Raw genomic sequence first — 16,778 nt, forward strand, 5'->3', positions numbered from 1 at the left:
CCTGTTTTTTGACGTATTCAGTGCCTCTAAAAGCTGCTGACACATAGGAGGGTCTATTACTGAATGGAAAAAAAATAAAGAGCACAAAAGAATTAATCAGTACATAATTTGTGCTCAAAATCTTACTGGGACAGTTTATCTGTTGTCAAAAGTTGAGGTTAAATACAAAACCAAGTAATTTGTTTTTATGCAAACTTCAAATATGCATTTCAACAATAAACATATTTTGGTAATGTGTTAAAATGGCCATTAGTTATATACAGTTTGATTTTCTTTTTATGATATTCTTTTACACTGGCAATCCACAGTGGCATCATCTTTCAAATTCAAAGGGCAGCAATATTTGAAAAGCGAAAAGTGGTAGAAAATGTGAACATTAACAATTCAAATAATGTACAATCTTGAAGGAGCAGCTCATAAATAGAAAAAAAAATCAAAGATATTCATTAAAGTTTTGTATGTTCCAATAGGTTCTTTTGTGAGACCAATAGTGTCAAAATGATTACACTGGTTTAAAAAACAAAACAAAACAAAAAAAACACCTTTTGCTCTCCTTTGAAGATAATGGTGCCAAGAGACTTGAATGGTTTATGGATCAAGATCCTCATTTACAACCTACTAAACATATATCCCTTACCCCTATGTAAACTTAGTCTGGAAGGATTTATAAAGCAATAATCATGTAAATATAAAGCTTGTTTTCAATTCCTTGCTTTAACATTTATTAGGTATGACCTTGAGTAACCATCTGCGTATGTTTCTTCATCAACAATATATAAATATTGGCACAAAAAGTTCAGTGTTTCCAGGCATAAGTAAGGCACTCAAACGTTGGATTCCCTTCCTTTTCCTTAAGGTTATTTAGATATATAGGTGTAAAAATGCCTGACACATAGTAAGTGCTTAATATCTGCATCCTATCTTTCCTCCCTGCAGTTTTTAGTGGTCAACTAAGACACATTAAAAAACTGTCAAGACTAATTGCTGGTGATATAACCACCTATAAATCTTTGCTATTCACATGGCTTGGTGGACCAATTGTCTTAAGATAAAAAGTTAATACTAACAATGCCTTTAGGAATGTTTTGCCCTTGGGTCACTGGTAAAGATGGAAACATAGGCATCTTAACAGTCTTCCCATTTCAACACAGACTAAGTAATACATGCAATTTTATATTAACTACGTTTGCTCCATTTCTTAGAGATCTGTATTTTTGACCCATGGAATTAGCTCCTACACATAAGGTAATGAAGGTCTGTTTCTATCTAGTTACTGATATGCCATCTTTTGGTATTTTCTCTATGAACCTTGATCATTTTGTATTACAAGTGATCCTCTAAACTTGGCATTTTCACAATACTGGTTATAAATGAACCAAAAATTAGCATTTGGCTTACCCTGACCGGGAATCCTCCCCCTAGCTTCAGCACCTTTGGATTACAGTTTAGAAGAACCAATACCACAAACCAGAGGTCTGAAACCATAGCACAAGAGCCAAATCTGGCCCATATTCTCCAAACCTAACTGTATGTTGCAGGTAGTCTGACCAGGTGTCAAATAAAAGAACAATATGCAAGTATCTTTTTTCTTTGTACCACTCGTTGAGGGCAGCAACAGAAATTTCTGTTATGTGGCTGGGTTTTAATCCAACAAAGTGAAAAAATCAAACCACTTCCAGGTAAAGGAGACTCAACCAGGGCTTTATATACTTCTTGAATATCTTAGGTGTCTACTTAATTCTGCGTGTGTGTGCATGAGCATGCACATAATATTCAAAGAGGTATTTATAAAATTCAACTTAAAGTCTCTGTAGCTGCCTAGTGAGTGATTAAGGAGCCTTCTGAACTAAGGAATTAAGAAACAGCAGCCTAGTCGAGGGAGGGAGGGAATACGGGGATATGTGTATAAAAACAGGACTGAACTTGGTGTACCCCCAAAAAATAATAAATAAATAAATAAAATTAAAAAAAAAAAAAAAGAAAAGAAAAAGAAACAGCAGCCTTATGTGTTAATAGCCCCAAACTGGAAACAACCAAAATATCCTAAAATAGGTACATGGTTAAACAATGTGGTACATCAATACCATGGAATAAAATTTAGCAATAAAAAGAAACAAACTACTGATATATATGATAACTTGGATATCTAGATCTCAAGGGCATTATGAGTAGAAAAAGCTAATCTCAAAAAAGTCATATATTGTATAATTCCACTGCTATAACATTCTCATAATGACAAAAGGACAGAGAGAGAACAGATTAGTGGTTGCCAGGGGTTAAGAGCTGGTTGGAGTAGGTATGACTCCAAAGGGGTAGCACTAGGGAGATCTGTATCTTGACTGCAGGGATGGTTACACAAAAAGTGATACAATGTCACAGAGATATTCATACAAATGCATTGTACACCAATGTAAATACCCTGGTTTTGATATTGTATTATTAGTAACATATGAGGAAAAAACTGGGGGAAACTAGATTTAGGCTCCATAGGACCTCTCTGTACTATTTTTGCAACTTCTGGTGAATCTCTAATTATTCCAAAATGAAAAGTTAAAAAAAATCACACACTTACATACGCAAGGAAATAAAATGAAACAGCCAACTTTATTCAAATTCTCCAAAATTTATGCTAAATATGTTAATTGTTTCTAAAATGTTTCACCTTTATATAATGGTTTTATTATTTCACCTTTCTTTTATAGTTTTTTTCATTTTTTCTGTACAGTTCTTCAATAGAAGCCAGAGTCCTGAGTTGCCCAGTTAGGAGCCTAAAATACACAAAGAGAAATCAACAGGGTGAAAAGAAATACTTTCTGAAAAGTCAACTTCAAAAAAAAAAATGATACTAGCTCTTTTTTTAAATAATACTCCTGCCAAACCATTCTCTAAGATTTTAACAACCTCTGTAATTACTAAATGTGAGGTCTCAGAACAACAAAAGAACACACCAAAACACCACCTGATACAGTTTTTTACCAATTATAAAATATAACAATGACCACCAATATTATACCAAAATCAATACAAACTGATCCTTAAGCATACAGAAACAACCATTACATAAAAGTTATCTTTCAGGCTCAGTTACTCTAGACGTGGAAGGGATAGGCAAGGACAATAATTTCCTAATTCTTCTTTCTCTTTTAAAACTAGGGACTGGGGCTTCCTAGGTGGCGCAGTGGTTAAGAATCCGCCTGCCAATGCAGGGGACACGGGTTCAATCCCTGCTCCAGGAAGATCCCACATGCCATACAGCAACTAAGCCCGTGCGCCACAACTATTGAGCCTGCACTTTAGAGCCCGTGAGCCACAACTATTGAGCCCATGTGCTGCAACTACTGAAGCTCTTGCGCCTAGAGCCCATGCTCCGCAACAAGAGAAGCCACGGCAATGAGGAGCCCGTGCACCATAACAAAGAGTAGCCCCCGCTCACCGCCAACTAAAGAAAGCCTGTGCACAGGAAAAAAAAAAGACCCAACACAGCCAATTAAATAAATAAATTAATTAATTAAAAAAAAACAAAAACAAAAAACTGAAGGACTATGCTAAGGACACAGATCTGTTGCTAAAACTTTAATCAAATGAGATCCTTGAATGTGCCTCAACTATTTCCTTAAAACGTCCTACCCTCCAGTTATACATCATCATGATGACTGAAGAGCATCAGAGGTAGTCTGGAATCCCAAAATTACAAGGCCATTAAAATTCCTTTAGTATCTAATATGTAGGATTTCTACCAAAAAGGGGTATATATTTTTCTAGTAGTTAAATATGAATATCAGATAAAATCAAATTTTATAAAATCAATATATAGTAAGACCAACATTTTTACAAAAGTAGTTCTTTAGACTTAAAAGGAACACAAATTTCAAGCACTTGAAAGACAGATAACACATGTAAGTTACCATCTGCCAGTATCAAAATGATGTGTTGAAAACACTGAGGACATGAGATAATGAAGGCATACTGGAAGGGTAAAAGAAAAGAAAAAAAAACCCAATTATAATAAAACTAGGAACACATGGGACTTCCCTGGTGGTGCAGTGGTTAACAACCGCCTGCCAATGCAGGGGACACAGGTTCCAGCCCTGGTCCAGGAAGATCCCACATGCCACGGAGCAACTAAGCCTGTACCTCACAACTACTGAGACTGTGCTCTAGAGCCCGCAAGCCAAACAACTGAAGCCCGCGTGCCTAGAGCCAGTGCTCTGCAACAAGAAGCTTCCACACTGAGAAGCCGGCAGACTGCAACAAAGAGAAGCCCCCCGTCGCCGCAACTAGAGAAAGCCTGCACACAGCAACAGAGACCCAATGCAGCAAGCAAGCAAACAAGCAAGCAAATAAATAAATTTATTAAAAAAAATAAAATAAAACTAGGAACACTTTTTTTTGCTTCCTTTAACGCATAATACATCTAAGAGAAATATTTTCCGTTTAATAATTTCTCAAATAAAATGTTTAAATCCGCAACAAATACAAAATCAGACACAACCAAAATTAATTTGTTCTCAAATGAAGTCCATGTGACAATTATATTACATTATTGCTAAATCCCAGACAGAATAGAAGATGTGTTGTTCTTACCTCTGACCTACTATTCTGATTAAGTTTCTTCTCAATATTCATGGCCAACATCTGGCTTCTAAATGAAAGGCTTTTGGTTTTTTCAATCACTTGCTGATAGGGTGAGACTGCATTGTTACCCATAACCACATGACCCTACAATGAGACAGAGGGAAATTGATCCTGTAATGTTAACAACCAAGTTTCTCAGGTAAGTCACGAGAATGACATCACAATCTACATGTCTGTTGCACATATTTTTATCCACAGTAGAGAGATGACAACATTCATCCAACAACACAAAATAGGAGGTTGCTGTTGCCTTCAAAAAACTATTATACATTGAAACAAAAATTCTTAATAGAACGTCCTAATGAAAACATCCCAAAGTATAATTAGCAAGTGATATCTACTATGTAGCACAGATAACATAATACTCACTAATTTAGAATCAATCTTGGCATCCAGTCTCGCATTTCTAATCAGATTTACAATCCACCTTTCAGCTTCTTCTGGAGTCATGTTCAGTTTATCTGCTAACATGCTAATGAAAAAAGAAAAAAATGACATTAACAGAGTCTGAAAACTTAGTTTTATATAGCCTTTGACCCACCCTCTGTATAGAAACTTTTAGGTACTTATGGGTCACCTTCTCTTAAATATTATGACTCTTTAAACTGCACTGTTCATGTCTGTGTTATTATCTTGTACCGTTCGCAATATATCTCATTTCACCAACCAGATTATACGATCCTTGAAAGGAGGGTCCCATATTCTGTATTTATAGAAATTCTTCTAACTTCTAGAAAAGTACCTTACACTTAGCAGGTGCTCCACTAGTTATGATCTAAGGGAGAAAAATGTTTTATGATGTAGAATGATTATTATACAAATTAAACCTATTACAAGTAGCATCAGTAATAAGAATAATAAAATGTAACACATAACTAAAACTCAGGGCTGCTATGTATGTTTGTTATAAACTCTAAGGACGCTCCCTGGAACTATACATTATAAAACCTAAATGGTCACTGAATTTAAGGGAGAAGAGACAGACACACATAAACAGAAAACACGAAAGGAGAGGGGGAAGGAGAAAGATGACAGATACCAAGACCCTGATCTAAAGTCTTTGATGTCATCAACTAATCTGCATTTTCTAATTTATGATCAGGTTGAAAAAGAGGCCACTGCATACCTTAATTTGTCAGGACTAACACAGACACAAGCCTTGGTAGTGGGTCAGTCAGTCAACTGATAAAAGGCTATTTATGTATGCATGTATAGTATTTAAAAGGATGGTAAACATATATGCATATACAGGTGTTTAGACACAAATATTATCTGTCCCCTTTCATTTGTCTTCAGTGAAGACATTACACACTTGCCAGGCCTTCTAATGTTATCACTGGTTTGATGGAAAAAACTAGAATATCAATAACAAAATAATTCCTTAAATATTATAAACTAAAATTCCTGATCTGATAGCATTCTCAATTTTAAAATCTAAATACTCAAGACACTGGCAATCATATAATTATGTAATTCCAAAGCTCCCAACCCAAAAGTAACCAATCAAGTTAATAAAAATACCTTTATGGGAATAATATAATCTGTGCTATCCCTATTTTTATGTTTATTGACAAAGAGAAGAATTTCATTCAAAATGTAAAAATTAAGTTAGGCTATCAATAGAATTATTACAAACTAAATCTATGACGACAATCATTTAAAACTTATCCCTAAAATATGCTTGAAGTTAAAAACATCATGATGAGTATGAGCCAACTCAACCATGAAACTCCCTGGATTTACATGTCAAATTCTGTTCTCTGTCTTTTTATGATCAATTTGGCTGTAAAGAACGATTAGTTCATGACTACTACTTGATCAGATTTCTTTTTATTCTCTTTATCACTGTTCTCTACCAAACCTCATTTTATTTAAGCTACCAAAAGTAGGGAAGTGTGTGGTTTTACCAAAACAACCAGGCATTTTTCTGACTAGGAAAAATTCCTGCATCTGGTGTTTCCTGTGGCTTCTCAGTAAACTCCCTGTGTTTCCTGCTGGTACTTGACTTATTTTAGAGATGTGTAAATTTCATTCTCTTCTGCGCTGCTAAAGTAAGCAATTGCCTAATACTTTTACTGGAAGCTGCTACTCTAAAGGTAAAGAACGTATTTTCCAAAAAGTATTATTTTATCAACTCCTATAACAATTTCTCTTTTCTATGTCTCCTGCATTCCCCCCAAAATACAACTCTTTAAAGTGAGGCGAAGACCATTTTACTCTGAAAAGCACAAATGAAACAATCAGTACTAAATATATTAAAACTCCAATCTTCAAGATCTCTATATACTGCTTTTAAAAAAAAAGAAATGTTATTCCTAGTAGCTACTAATTGTGTACAATTGGTTTTATAAAGATTTTTAAAAATTATAACATAAAACCTGTTTTTGGAGGCTGTTTACATAATTAAAATTATAATGAAACATTCAGTCTCAAGGGTAAGTTATTGATCAGACTCCTCTTCTTGCTGCCTATATCAAACTGAGAAGTCCTATCAATTATCTCTTTAACCACTGCCTCTAACCTAAGTTCCCTACCAAACTACTCTCATCTCGAAAGACTCTCCTCTCCACCAACCAGACTAAACCTCTCTGTTCATTAAACATACCACATTTTTAACTACTACAGGACCTTTGCACATGCTGTGCCTTCTGCTTAAAAGGCTAATCCACCCTTTTCTTCACTTAGCCATATGTTACGTGGGTATCAGCTAAAACAGCACCCTCTTCAGCCTTCCAAGACACCTCTGCCAACCATGACGTATCTGTTTAAAGCTTTCATGGTCCCCTATTTTTTTCAGAGCATTCATAGAGCTGTAGTTGTTTTACTGAATATGTGCTTTCATGATAGACTGTATATGTAATCCAAGAGCATGCACCATAGCTTCTTTGTTCACGACTATATATCCAGCAATTAGCACAACACCCAGTATATAGGAAGCAATTAATAAATACTGTCTGATTCCAACCCTAGTCACTACCCTAGTTCAAGCTCCATCACTATTTCCTAGCTTTCTAACTCATCTACCTCTTGAGTCTCTTCTTAATCTATTTTACATAGTTGCCAGCTTAGTCCTAAAACCCAACTACCAGTTTATTCCTAAATTCCTTTCAAAACTTTTAACAGTCTTTCTACCTAAACAATAAAATTCAAATTTCCAAGCTTCTCTTCCATGGTTCTCTACAACTTAGCTACAATCTAAATTTAGCCTTTTCACATGATTAAGCAAACCAAACCAATTCTCTTTCTTCTCTCTCATTCATTCAACAAATATGAGTCTGTTTCCCACGCTTACAAAGTTTAAAGCTGGGGATTGGGGAATAGGGAACAATCACCTAATCTCCCAAATACATAAGCTATTTTAAGTGTAATGATGAAAAGTAGAAGGAGCTATGTGAGTGCAAAGGGGTTTAACCAGTTCTAGTCTGGAAGTTTGGGGACAGTTTATATAAGGAAATACTTAAGGTCAAATTTTAAGATAAAAGAAAGAAAATTCTATTCTGTACAACGCTACCCAGAATTTTCCATCCCTCTTCTTTCTTTACATACATATTCTAAGTCTCATATTTCATCATGGCTGGAGCAATACAGCAACATGCATCAAGAACCACAAATGTCTGCATGGCCTGATCCATAATCCCACTTCGGGGATATACTGTTTTGCAATGTGCTTGTTGATCCTTTACTTTTACATCAAGTCAAAGAAAAACCTGAAATAAGGTCCAAGAAGTATTAGTAAATTATTGATGGCATATCAGGTTACCTAAGCTACCAATCACTCTGAGAATAAATACAAGAACATGGCAATAATCCAGTTTCTTTTAAGAAACAGGAAAATATACAGAGTAAAAGTAATTAAATAATAGAAGTCCACAACTCTCTTACATTTTACTGATTTTATGAAAAAGTAAGATTTAAAAAAGAAAAATTTAATATCCTATTAAAGCTTAAAAAATAAATATTTGCCTTAAGCTATCCTATACCATGCTTATTTTGTGTTAAAATAATTCAGTTTATCAATAAACTAAAAGACAAAATGTATCAAAAGGCAGAATTTCTGAGAAAAATACCTAACTCAATCTAGGTTTGAAACTCAAAAATAACTTCCATATTATTTAGATTATACTAAAAATCTCAACCCTGTCAGTAGGCATCTTAAAGAAGACAATTTAGGCTTAAAGACTTATATTTAAGACATGACACCATAAAACTCCCAGAAGAGAATATAGGCAAAACATTCTCTGACATAAATCGTAACAGTGTTTTCTTAGATCTATCTCCCAAGGAGATAGAAATAAAAGCAAAAAGAAACAAATAGAATCTAATCAAATGTAAGCTTTGCACAGCAAAAGAAACCATAAACAATGTGAAAAGACAACCTAATGACTGGGAGAAAATATTTGCAAATGATGTGACAAACAAGGACTTAATTTCCAAAATATACAAACAGCTCATACAACTCAATAAAAAACAAACAACAAAAACAACCTAATTGAAAAAATGGGCAGGTTGGGGTGGGATGAATTGAGAGATTGGGATTGTCATATACACATTACTAATAAGAGAAAAAATATCAAATTGTACACTTTAAATATATGCAGTTTATTGTATGTCAATTGTATCTCAGTAAAAGTTCTTAAAAAAAAAAAGAATCTGCCTGCCAATGCAGGAGACACAGGTTCGATCCCTGGTCTGGGAAGATTCCACACACCACGGAGCAACTAAGCCCATGCACTACAACTACTGAGCCTGTGATCTAGAGTCCTCGAGCCACAACTATTGAGCCTACATGCTGCAACTAATGAAGCCCGTGAGCCTAGAGCTCATGCTCCACAACAAGAGAAGCCACCACACCACAACAAAGAGTAGTCCCTGCTCGCCACAACTAGAGAAAGCCTGCGCGCAGCAACCAAGACCCAATGTGGCTAATAAATAAATTTATTTTAAAAATGTGATACGGATGTCATCTCAAATAAGTGGGAGGAAAGACAGTTTTTCAGTAAATCATGTTGGCTAGCTATTTTCGGGGGGGGGGGGTATGGGAAACTACTCTCTATTCCCAAATTCTTGATGGATTCAAATACAATAAAGCCATAAAGGTCCTAGAAGAAAACAGGTAAATAATATATAAACCCACTATGAGAAAGAACTTTTAAATGAAATACAAAATCCAGTACCATAAAGGAAAAGCTCAGTAACTTTGACTAAATAAAAATATAAGTCATTTCTTTCAGGGAAAAAATTCAATACACAGAATCCTAAGTGCTATTTCAAGGTATAGAAAAAATAAGTATTTCATCCTCTATTCAATTTCATTAATAAAACATATTCATAACAGCACAAAACCAGATACTTTTCTTGTTTCTGGGAAGTAACTGAGACCAGCAGTCTCACTTAAGAATATAAGATATATAAATCTAAATCTAGAGAACCAATAAGGCTTTCATCAACTCCACGCTGACTGTCTATCAGGTTTTCAATGACTAATCTTTCAGACAGTCTCCCTTTTCTGAATCTTCCCATAGCCCCTGCCCTGAAGTACTGAGTTGGCAAAAAAATTCATTTGGATTTTCCCATAACATCTTACAAAATAACCTAAACGAACTTTTTGGCCAACCCAATATCTTAACAAGTAAGGATGTGGAGTCCAGCATTTCACAGGCATATTAATTACCTGTTTAAATAACCCAGCTTTCCAAATTTTATTTGATAAGCACAATCTACTTCAAATAGCACTGACTTAAGCATTAAGCTATGGAAACGTCTGGCCTGCTTTTCACTGAAGACTGTGGCTAACTGGTATATCCAAAGAGCACCAATCTTTTATAAGGGTATGCTATGACAACTACTTAAAGAATAAGTGTTAAGTGTAAACTGTGTTTAACTGTAAGATTAGCAGAAAACAGGAGAAAATTGAGAAAATGTTAAATGCTATGTGTGACAAATGAAAATTCTCACTGAATTTTTCAACATCTCATTAGTCAAAAAGGACAGTATATCACTTTATAGTTAACACAGAAATGCAGTGATAATGGCTATTGAGACTATTTAATCTCCATCTGAAAACACACCTTTTTATTTCTAATATCAGGAAGTATAATTAAGAATACAAACTGCTATGTAGTAATAAAAGCTTTAAGAAAAATATTAAGGTCTAAAATGTTACTTAATAAAAAAATAAGCAAAGTAGAATGACTTCATAAATTCAAGAGCAGTTGGCAAATACATACTTCTGTGAAAAGCCAAAACTAACCCCCACAGGGAATTTATATTAATGTGTGCTCCAAAATGTTTATCATCCACATTCAAAATATTACTTCCATACTTTGTTTTTATCTACAATTGAAAACTGGTCCAAAAATTATTCTAGAGCAGCTTTTAAATTTCAGACACACACCATATCTGATAAACTATTCGGCTACACTAAATTAAATCCCACAAAAGTAATCTTTTTTGACAGATATTGCATACTTTATGGTAAACAGATTCGAAACATCCCATAAATCTATAGGGCTGTTCATAAACGATAAAAACATTCTTAATACGCATTTTTACAAAGATAAGACTATCACATGTGCTTACAGCCATTTAGTGAAGAATCCTATCAACAGAGAATGTTCCAAATCACAAACTGAAAGAGTTATTTAATAAACAGCCATGGGTTTTACAACACTGAATAGCATTTGATATGTGTCCACTGGGGGAAAGAAAGGGAGAGAGAGACAAATCCTTACTCTTAGACCTAAAAAAGATCGAATATCAAATAATTTCAAATTGATTAGAAGCATAGATAGGTCAGCATAAACTAGTGAATGGAGTAATTTGTCATAATTAGTATATGGTGGAAAAGAGTCTTCTTAAAGATACTCCATTTAGAGTTATTAGGGTTCATTGAACCTTCAGTCCAAATTATTTCTCTGATTTTTCAATATACCAAGTATGTCCACGTCATTTTAATTACTCTATATTTTTATTCAAAATGCCTATCATAATTTGTAATCTTATATTTATTTAATATCTGTTTCTTCCTCTAGATTAAGCTCTGAGGCTGTGCTCCCTACTTTCTACCCAGTGCCTGGCCAGGAGAGGCACTCATTCACATTTGCAATTTTTTCTTCTTTCAACAACTGTACTAGTTACACTAGTCTTATTTAACTAATTATATCATAATCTATATCATTTGTACTTATCCTCTTTAGAAAGCTGAACACTACCTTTTAAAAAATTTTGCACATTCTTGACATGACAAAATTATAGAAATGGAGAATAGATGAGTGGTTGCCAGGGGTTAAAGAGAGGTGGGAGGGAAGTGGGTATGGCTTAAAAAGAGTAATGTGAGGAATCTTTGTGGTGACAGAAATGTTCTGTATCTGAATATATCAGCATCAATATGATGGCTGTGATATTTTACTGAGGTTTACAAAATGTTACCACTGAAGGAACTGTTTAAAGGGCACAGGGGATCTCTTTGTTATTTCTTGCAACTGAAGGTGAGTCTATTATCATCTCAAAATAAGAAGTGTAATTTTAAAAAAGGTTTTACATCAGAATTACTTAGAGGAGCTTTGAAAAGTACAGATGCTGAGATCTCCCCCTCCCCACCCTGAAAATGTTTTAGTTTTTTAGGGGTTGGACCTAGGAAATTTTAAACCAGATTCCCAAGCTTTGATCCCAGAGATTCTGATTCAGAAGGTCTGGGGTACAGTTAGAAAATCTGTTCTTCTTAAGTTTACGTTGTTGGTTTCTTCAAGTTCTCCAAATGATTCTGATATACAGCTAGGTTTAGAAGTCTCTGGACTAAAGAACAAGGATTTTCTCTATGTGTTGTTTGAAGGCAAACGTTAGCTATTTTGGTCGTTATCGTGGATTCCCAGTCCTAGATGCTTAACATTATTGTCAGCCATTTTCCTAACCCATTACAGTAGCTCTAAAACCAGGAAGCAGCCTAGCCCCCTGGGACAGAGTCCTATTGGCCACAAACTCCCCACTATCACCGCCCTAAACCTTACAACCTGAGATCCCACTGTTGCTCTAAGAAAAATCATTTCTTTGTTCACACGCAACTGTACTTTATGCTCTGCCCTTACCTTCTTAATTCATTATATACTAAAAATATTAAATCACTGATTTTTCACTCCATTGCCCTAGCAGGTTATAATTATGTGCCTAAAAAAAACTGGTGACCTGATGCAATGGTTCTCAATCCTGGATGTGCTTTGGAATTATCACCCTAAATGGAACAGCACAGTAGCCCTATGTATTACACAGCAAGCATAGTACACACAGAAAATCTGATTCAGAAAGTTCGTGGTGGCTTCAGGGAACCTGCATTTGTAAAATAAAAATAAAAACTCCACAGATTCTTAAAAAATTAAACACTAACTTATGGTTTCCATCTTTATTTATCCTCTGGCTCAAGTGATACACTAATGACAAATTAGCCTAAATCTGCTATTTCTAAAAATATCAATTGCTCACAATGAAAAAGAAAGAATTTATAACGAGGGTCAAGACAATGAATGCCGGAGAGCTATTAGCTCAGGCTCTTCCACTAAATAAGACCTAAGCTGCTTAATGTCTCTGAGCCTTTAGTTTCTCAGCTCTAATGGGGGAGCTACAAAACAAAGGAGTTGTACTAAATCAGTGTTTTGTAAAACTGGGTTTCTAGAGTCAGAGTTGTATGGTTCCATAGTCAGTAGGAAAGTTGAATAGAGCTACAGGCTAAACAAGGTGAAAGGGCTCTTATTTTATCTGCTTATATAAATATGTATACTCATATACATAATATTGCATTTCACAACCAAAGACACATTAGGAATTTCCATGTATTCTTTAATAAGGGAATCAGATTTTTAAAATTACATGTCTACTAGCTATAGTAAAGTGCTGATAAAACAAGTCAAGGCTTCAATTCCCACAGGAAAAGCCCCATGCTCACACTATAATTCTAACTAAATAACCACTTCAATGGCAATCCACTAAAATTAGGCGAGCAAGTATGGATGCCTTAATAAAAACAAATGACACTAAAGAAAAACTGTGGTCTACATACAATTCCTAAGAGGCAAACATTAAAGTGGTAAGTTTTCAAACATTTAAGGAGCATTTACTGTTTGACTTCATCTGTGGCCAAAGGGCACTGTTACTTTTCAAATTCTAATATGTAAAATTACTTTCTAATAGATTATGTAAGTTTCACAAATTTTTTCCCAATAATTTCCTCACACAACAGAAATTTCAACTGAAATTCACCATAATTTTTCCATGTTTCAACATTTTAGTATGTCACTATTTGAGAATTCAAATATATAATTAAATAAAACAAATCCAATTAACTGAAATGATTACCAAATGTGGTCTTTTCCAATTTACAAAGGACTAACTCCTTATTCGAACTTCTGTTGAAAACCACTCTAAAACTGGTCACTGCTCTTTTCTCCCTACATAATGGTATAATAGTATTCTTTTAAAAGGTAACTCTTTAAAATCTGAAGTTGTACATCTGAAACTAACAGAATATTGTAAAGCAACTATAGTTAAATTAAAAAATATAATAAGTAAACCCCCAAAAAGTAACTCTTTAAAAAGGTAACTGACAATCATAATACTGCCTTGAAGTTATCATTTTCAAAAATCATGCTTTCCCACAAATGTGGAAACTAAAGAAGATAAAGAGGGATCTGTAGCATTCCAGAATTCAAACAAAAGTTAGGATTTTTAATAAATCACTATGACAATGTTTCCTTTTTCTTCTAAAGCAAAGAGAAATAAAATAAAAATCCAATTAACTGGAATCCTATGAACTGTAACTTTACAATAAATGAAAATTTATAGGAATTTAAAAGTAAAAAATACAAATCAAATCAGAAGTGTTCTTACTTAATGCTGATACACTGATGGATGCGACAAAAAGTCTCAAATATGAAGAGACGGGCATTTTCAATGAAATCCTCAAGACAAGCCACCAAGAAGAAATCATTCACTAGCACCTATGTGTATAAAATATAAAAGAAAAAAATTAATGGTGCTGAGAAGCAATTTTTAAAAATTTGTCAAATACTTTCTTTGAGCTTTACTTTCACTACAATTCTCTCATCTAATATCACAAGTTCTATACCACAGCACTTTCTAGAACGCTATATTCAAGTCTCTAACAATTTAAACAAGAAGTAAATGAATGTCAAAAGAAATAGAGCTAAGAACTGCAATGTTTCCTTATTCCATTGAAGACTTGAGCAATCTTCTGACAAAGTAGCTTTGTCCTGTCATTATCCTACATAAATGCTCTGCAGGTAACATATCATTTCCAGCTATTTAAAATAATTATGAAAGGACTAAAGATACACATATTTCTGTGACAGTAAGTGGACTTGGAAATCTAAGTAAGAAAAAAATTCAAAGGGTGGCACCTATAATAGAGAATATTTTAACTTCAAGAATAGCAACCAAGTGCCCCACTACTCAGCAAGGCCTAGATACTTAGTATTACAATATACACCAGTATTTAATAATGTCACATTTGGCTCCATGTACACAAGTTACTACACTGGATTATAATTTTGTCCAATGTTTGAAAATCATCTCGAAAGGTTAACTTACGTAATTTTCCTTTCCTTAGACAAATAAAATATTAGTCCCTCAACAAGCTCTTCCCATTTTTGTGCTAATATTTGGGTTCAAAACTGAAACTTACAGCTAGTAACTTGTGGATTTGGTAAATGCCTTTAATGCCTTTAACAGGTAAATTCTTAGTTTCTCAAAACTTGCAAACTAACATTCAAAGAAAACTGTAAATCTAACTCAGTTGTCTGACAGTACTTTAATTTTCCACCAACAGAAGACATAGTTAAAAAATTCACACTCTTAGCTTGACCGATTTATAGTAAATGTTAAATACAATCATGAGAAAAATTCTAAAGATAGGCCTGCTTATGTAACAAACTGGAATCATAGTTATGATGTAAAATTCCATATAATCTTGCCTATACATATAAAATATTTCACATATTTACTCATTCAGGATAAGACATGAAATTGTGTGTTATAATGCCCCCAATGTTTTAACAAATTGTCCTAACAAAAGGGATAAACACATGGCAATAACATTAAAAATGTCTTCAACCCAGAACATTTCTAAACAATCTGCCATTTTAAGATTAATAAACACTTCTGATATAATTACTTTAATAAAACCCTGCAAGGTTAACTCTTATAATATCCAAAGTCTTAAGAATACTATTAGTTTGTAAGTAAAAATTTGTACTTACTGATTCACATTCCCTTAGCTTTTTCTGAGCCCCATCAAAGTCAAAGTTTACATATAAGCATTCAACAAACTCTGTAATAGGGTCTTTATATGTGTAAGACTCCTGTAAAATTAAGTCAAAGGTTAAGTTGAATCTGATTCAACATTGTTTAATAGACTGCCTCCAGAATAGCCCTATCTTCTCCTCCCTTACCATTAATTTCTAACAAATTATCTAGTATTATCTTCTCAAAGCAATTGCTCATATCCTGATTCCAGGCCACACCTTAACATTATAATGCCTTCCAGACCAAGTTCTCTAAATTCTCACCTTAGAACCATTCCAAAAGCTTTCAAATTCCTCTACTGCCAAAAGTCTCCCTTAGTCAATAAATGGTGATGAACTTCAAGTAAAAGGGTATTCATATTCTGCAGAATAAAACTGTCTTTTTGTACTTAAATTATTCTTAGATGAAATAAATATTTCTTTTTTTAACCCATAGTCATTTCTGAGAAATTCACTAAAAATCAACCAGTAGTGCTATTCTGCACAACTTGGGGACTACTGAAATCATATTCTATGTAAAGATCACTACTCTGGAATTATGTAGGTAGTGACCTTTCAACAGAAAGTTCCAGGCTCAAGATCTCCTTCACCCTCTGCAATAAAAGCAACACTAATACACAATGTATATTAAGTATCCAACTAACAGAAAGCAGTATTCATTCATACCACATCTACCATAAGCACTTCTTGAACTTAAAGTAGTACATATATACCCATTTGGAGCTCTTGGGCTCTTTTCATGTATATTTTCCTTCTATTTTTAAAATATTTTTACCTTAAGAACTAAGAGTTCTACTTTTTCAGAAAAATAGGTTAGACTTAACGTTTAGGCAC

General features: G+C 34.0%; 1 protein-coding gene across 4 annotated transcripts in view; it reads right to left on the reverse strand.

Annotated features, from left to right (window-relative positions):
- Window positions 1-2,585: 2,585 nt before the first annotated feature.
- Window positions 2,586-16,778, reverse strand: part of EIF3E (eukaryotic translation initiation factor 3 subunit E) — a 44,878-nt gene continuing 30,685 nt past the window's right edge. For 3 of the 4 annotated variants that reach the window (XM_057735725.1, XM_057735727.1, XM_057735728.1), the window contains 5 exons: window positions 15,900-16,001; window positions 14,512-14,621; window positions 5,005-5,107; window positions 4,585-4,719; window positions 2,586-2,768 (listed from right to left, as the gene is read on the reverse strand). In XM_057735725.1, the coding sequence (XP_057591708.1) occupies window positions 2,730-2,768; window positions 4,585-4,719; window positions 5,005-5,107; window positions 14,512-14,621; window positions 15,900-16,001 (489 nt within the window). In that variant the 3' untranslated portion in view covers window positions 2,586-2,729. The remainder of the gene's footprint in view (window positions 2,769-4,584; window positions 4,720-5,004; window positions 5,108-14,511; window positions 14,622-15,899; window positions 16,002-16,778) is intronic. The other variant, XM_057735726.1, reaches the window with a different exon arrangement.

This window comes from Hippopotamus amphibius, chromosome 5, assembly GCF_030028045.1.
Source record: "Hippopotamus amphibius kiboko isolate mHipAmp2 chromosome 5, mHipAmp2.hap2, whole genome shotgun sequence".
Classification (NCBI taxonomy): domain Eukaryota; kingdom Metazoa; phylum Chordata; class Mammalia; order Artiodactyla; family Hippopotamidae; genus Hippopotamus; species Hippopotamus amphibius.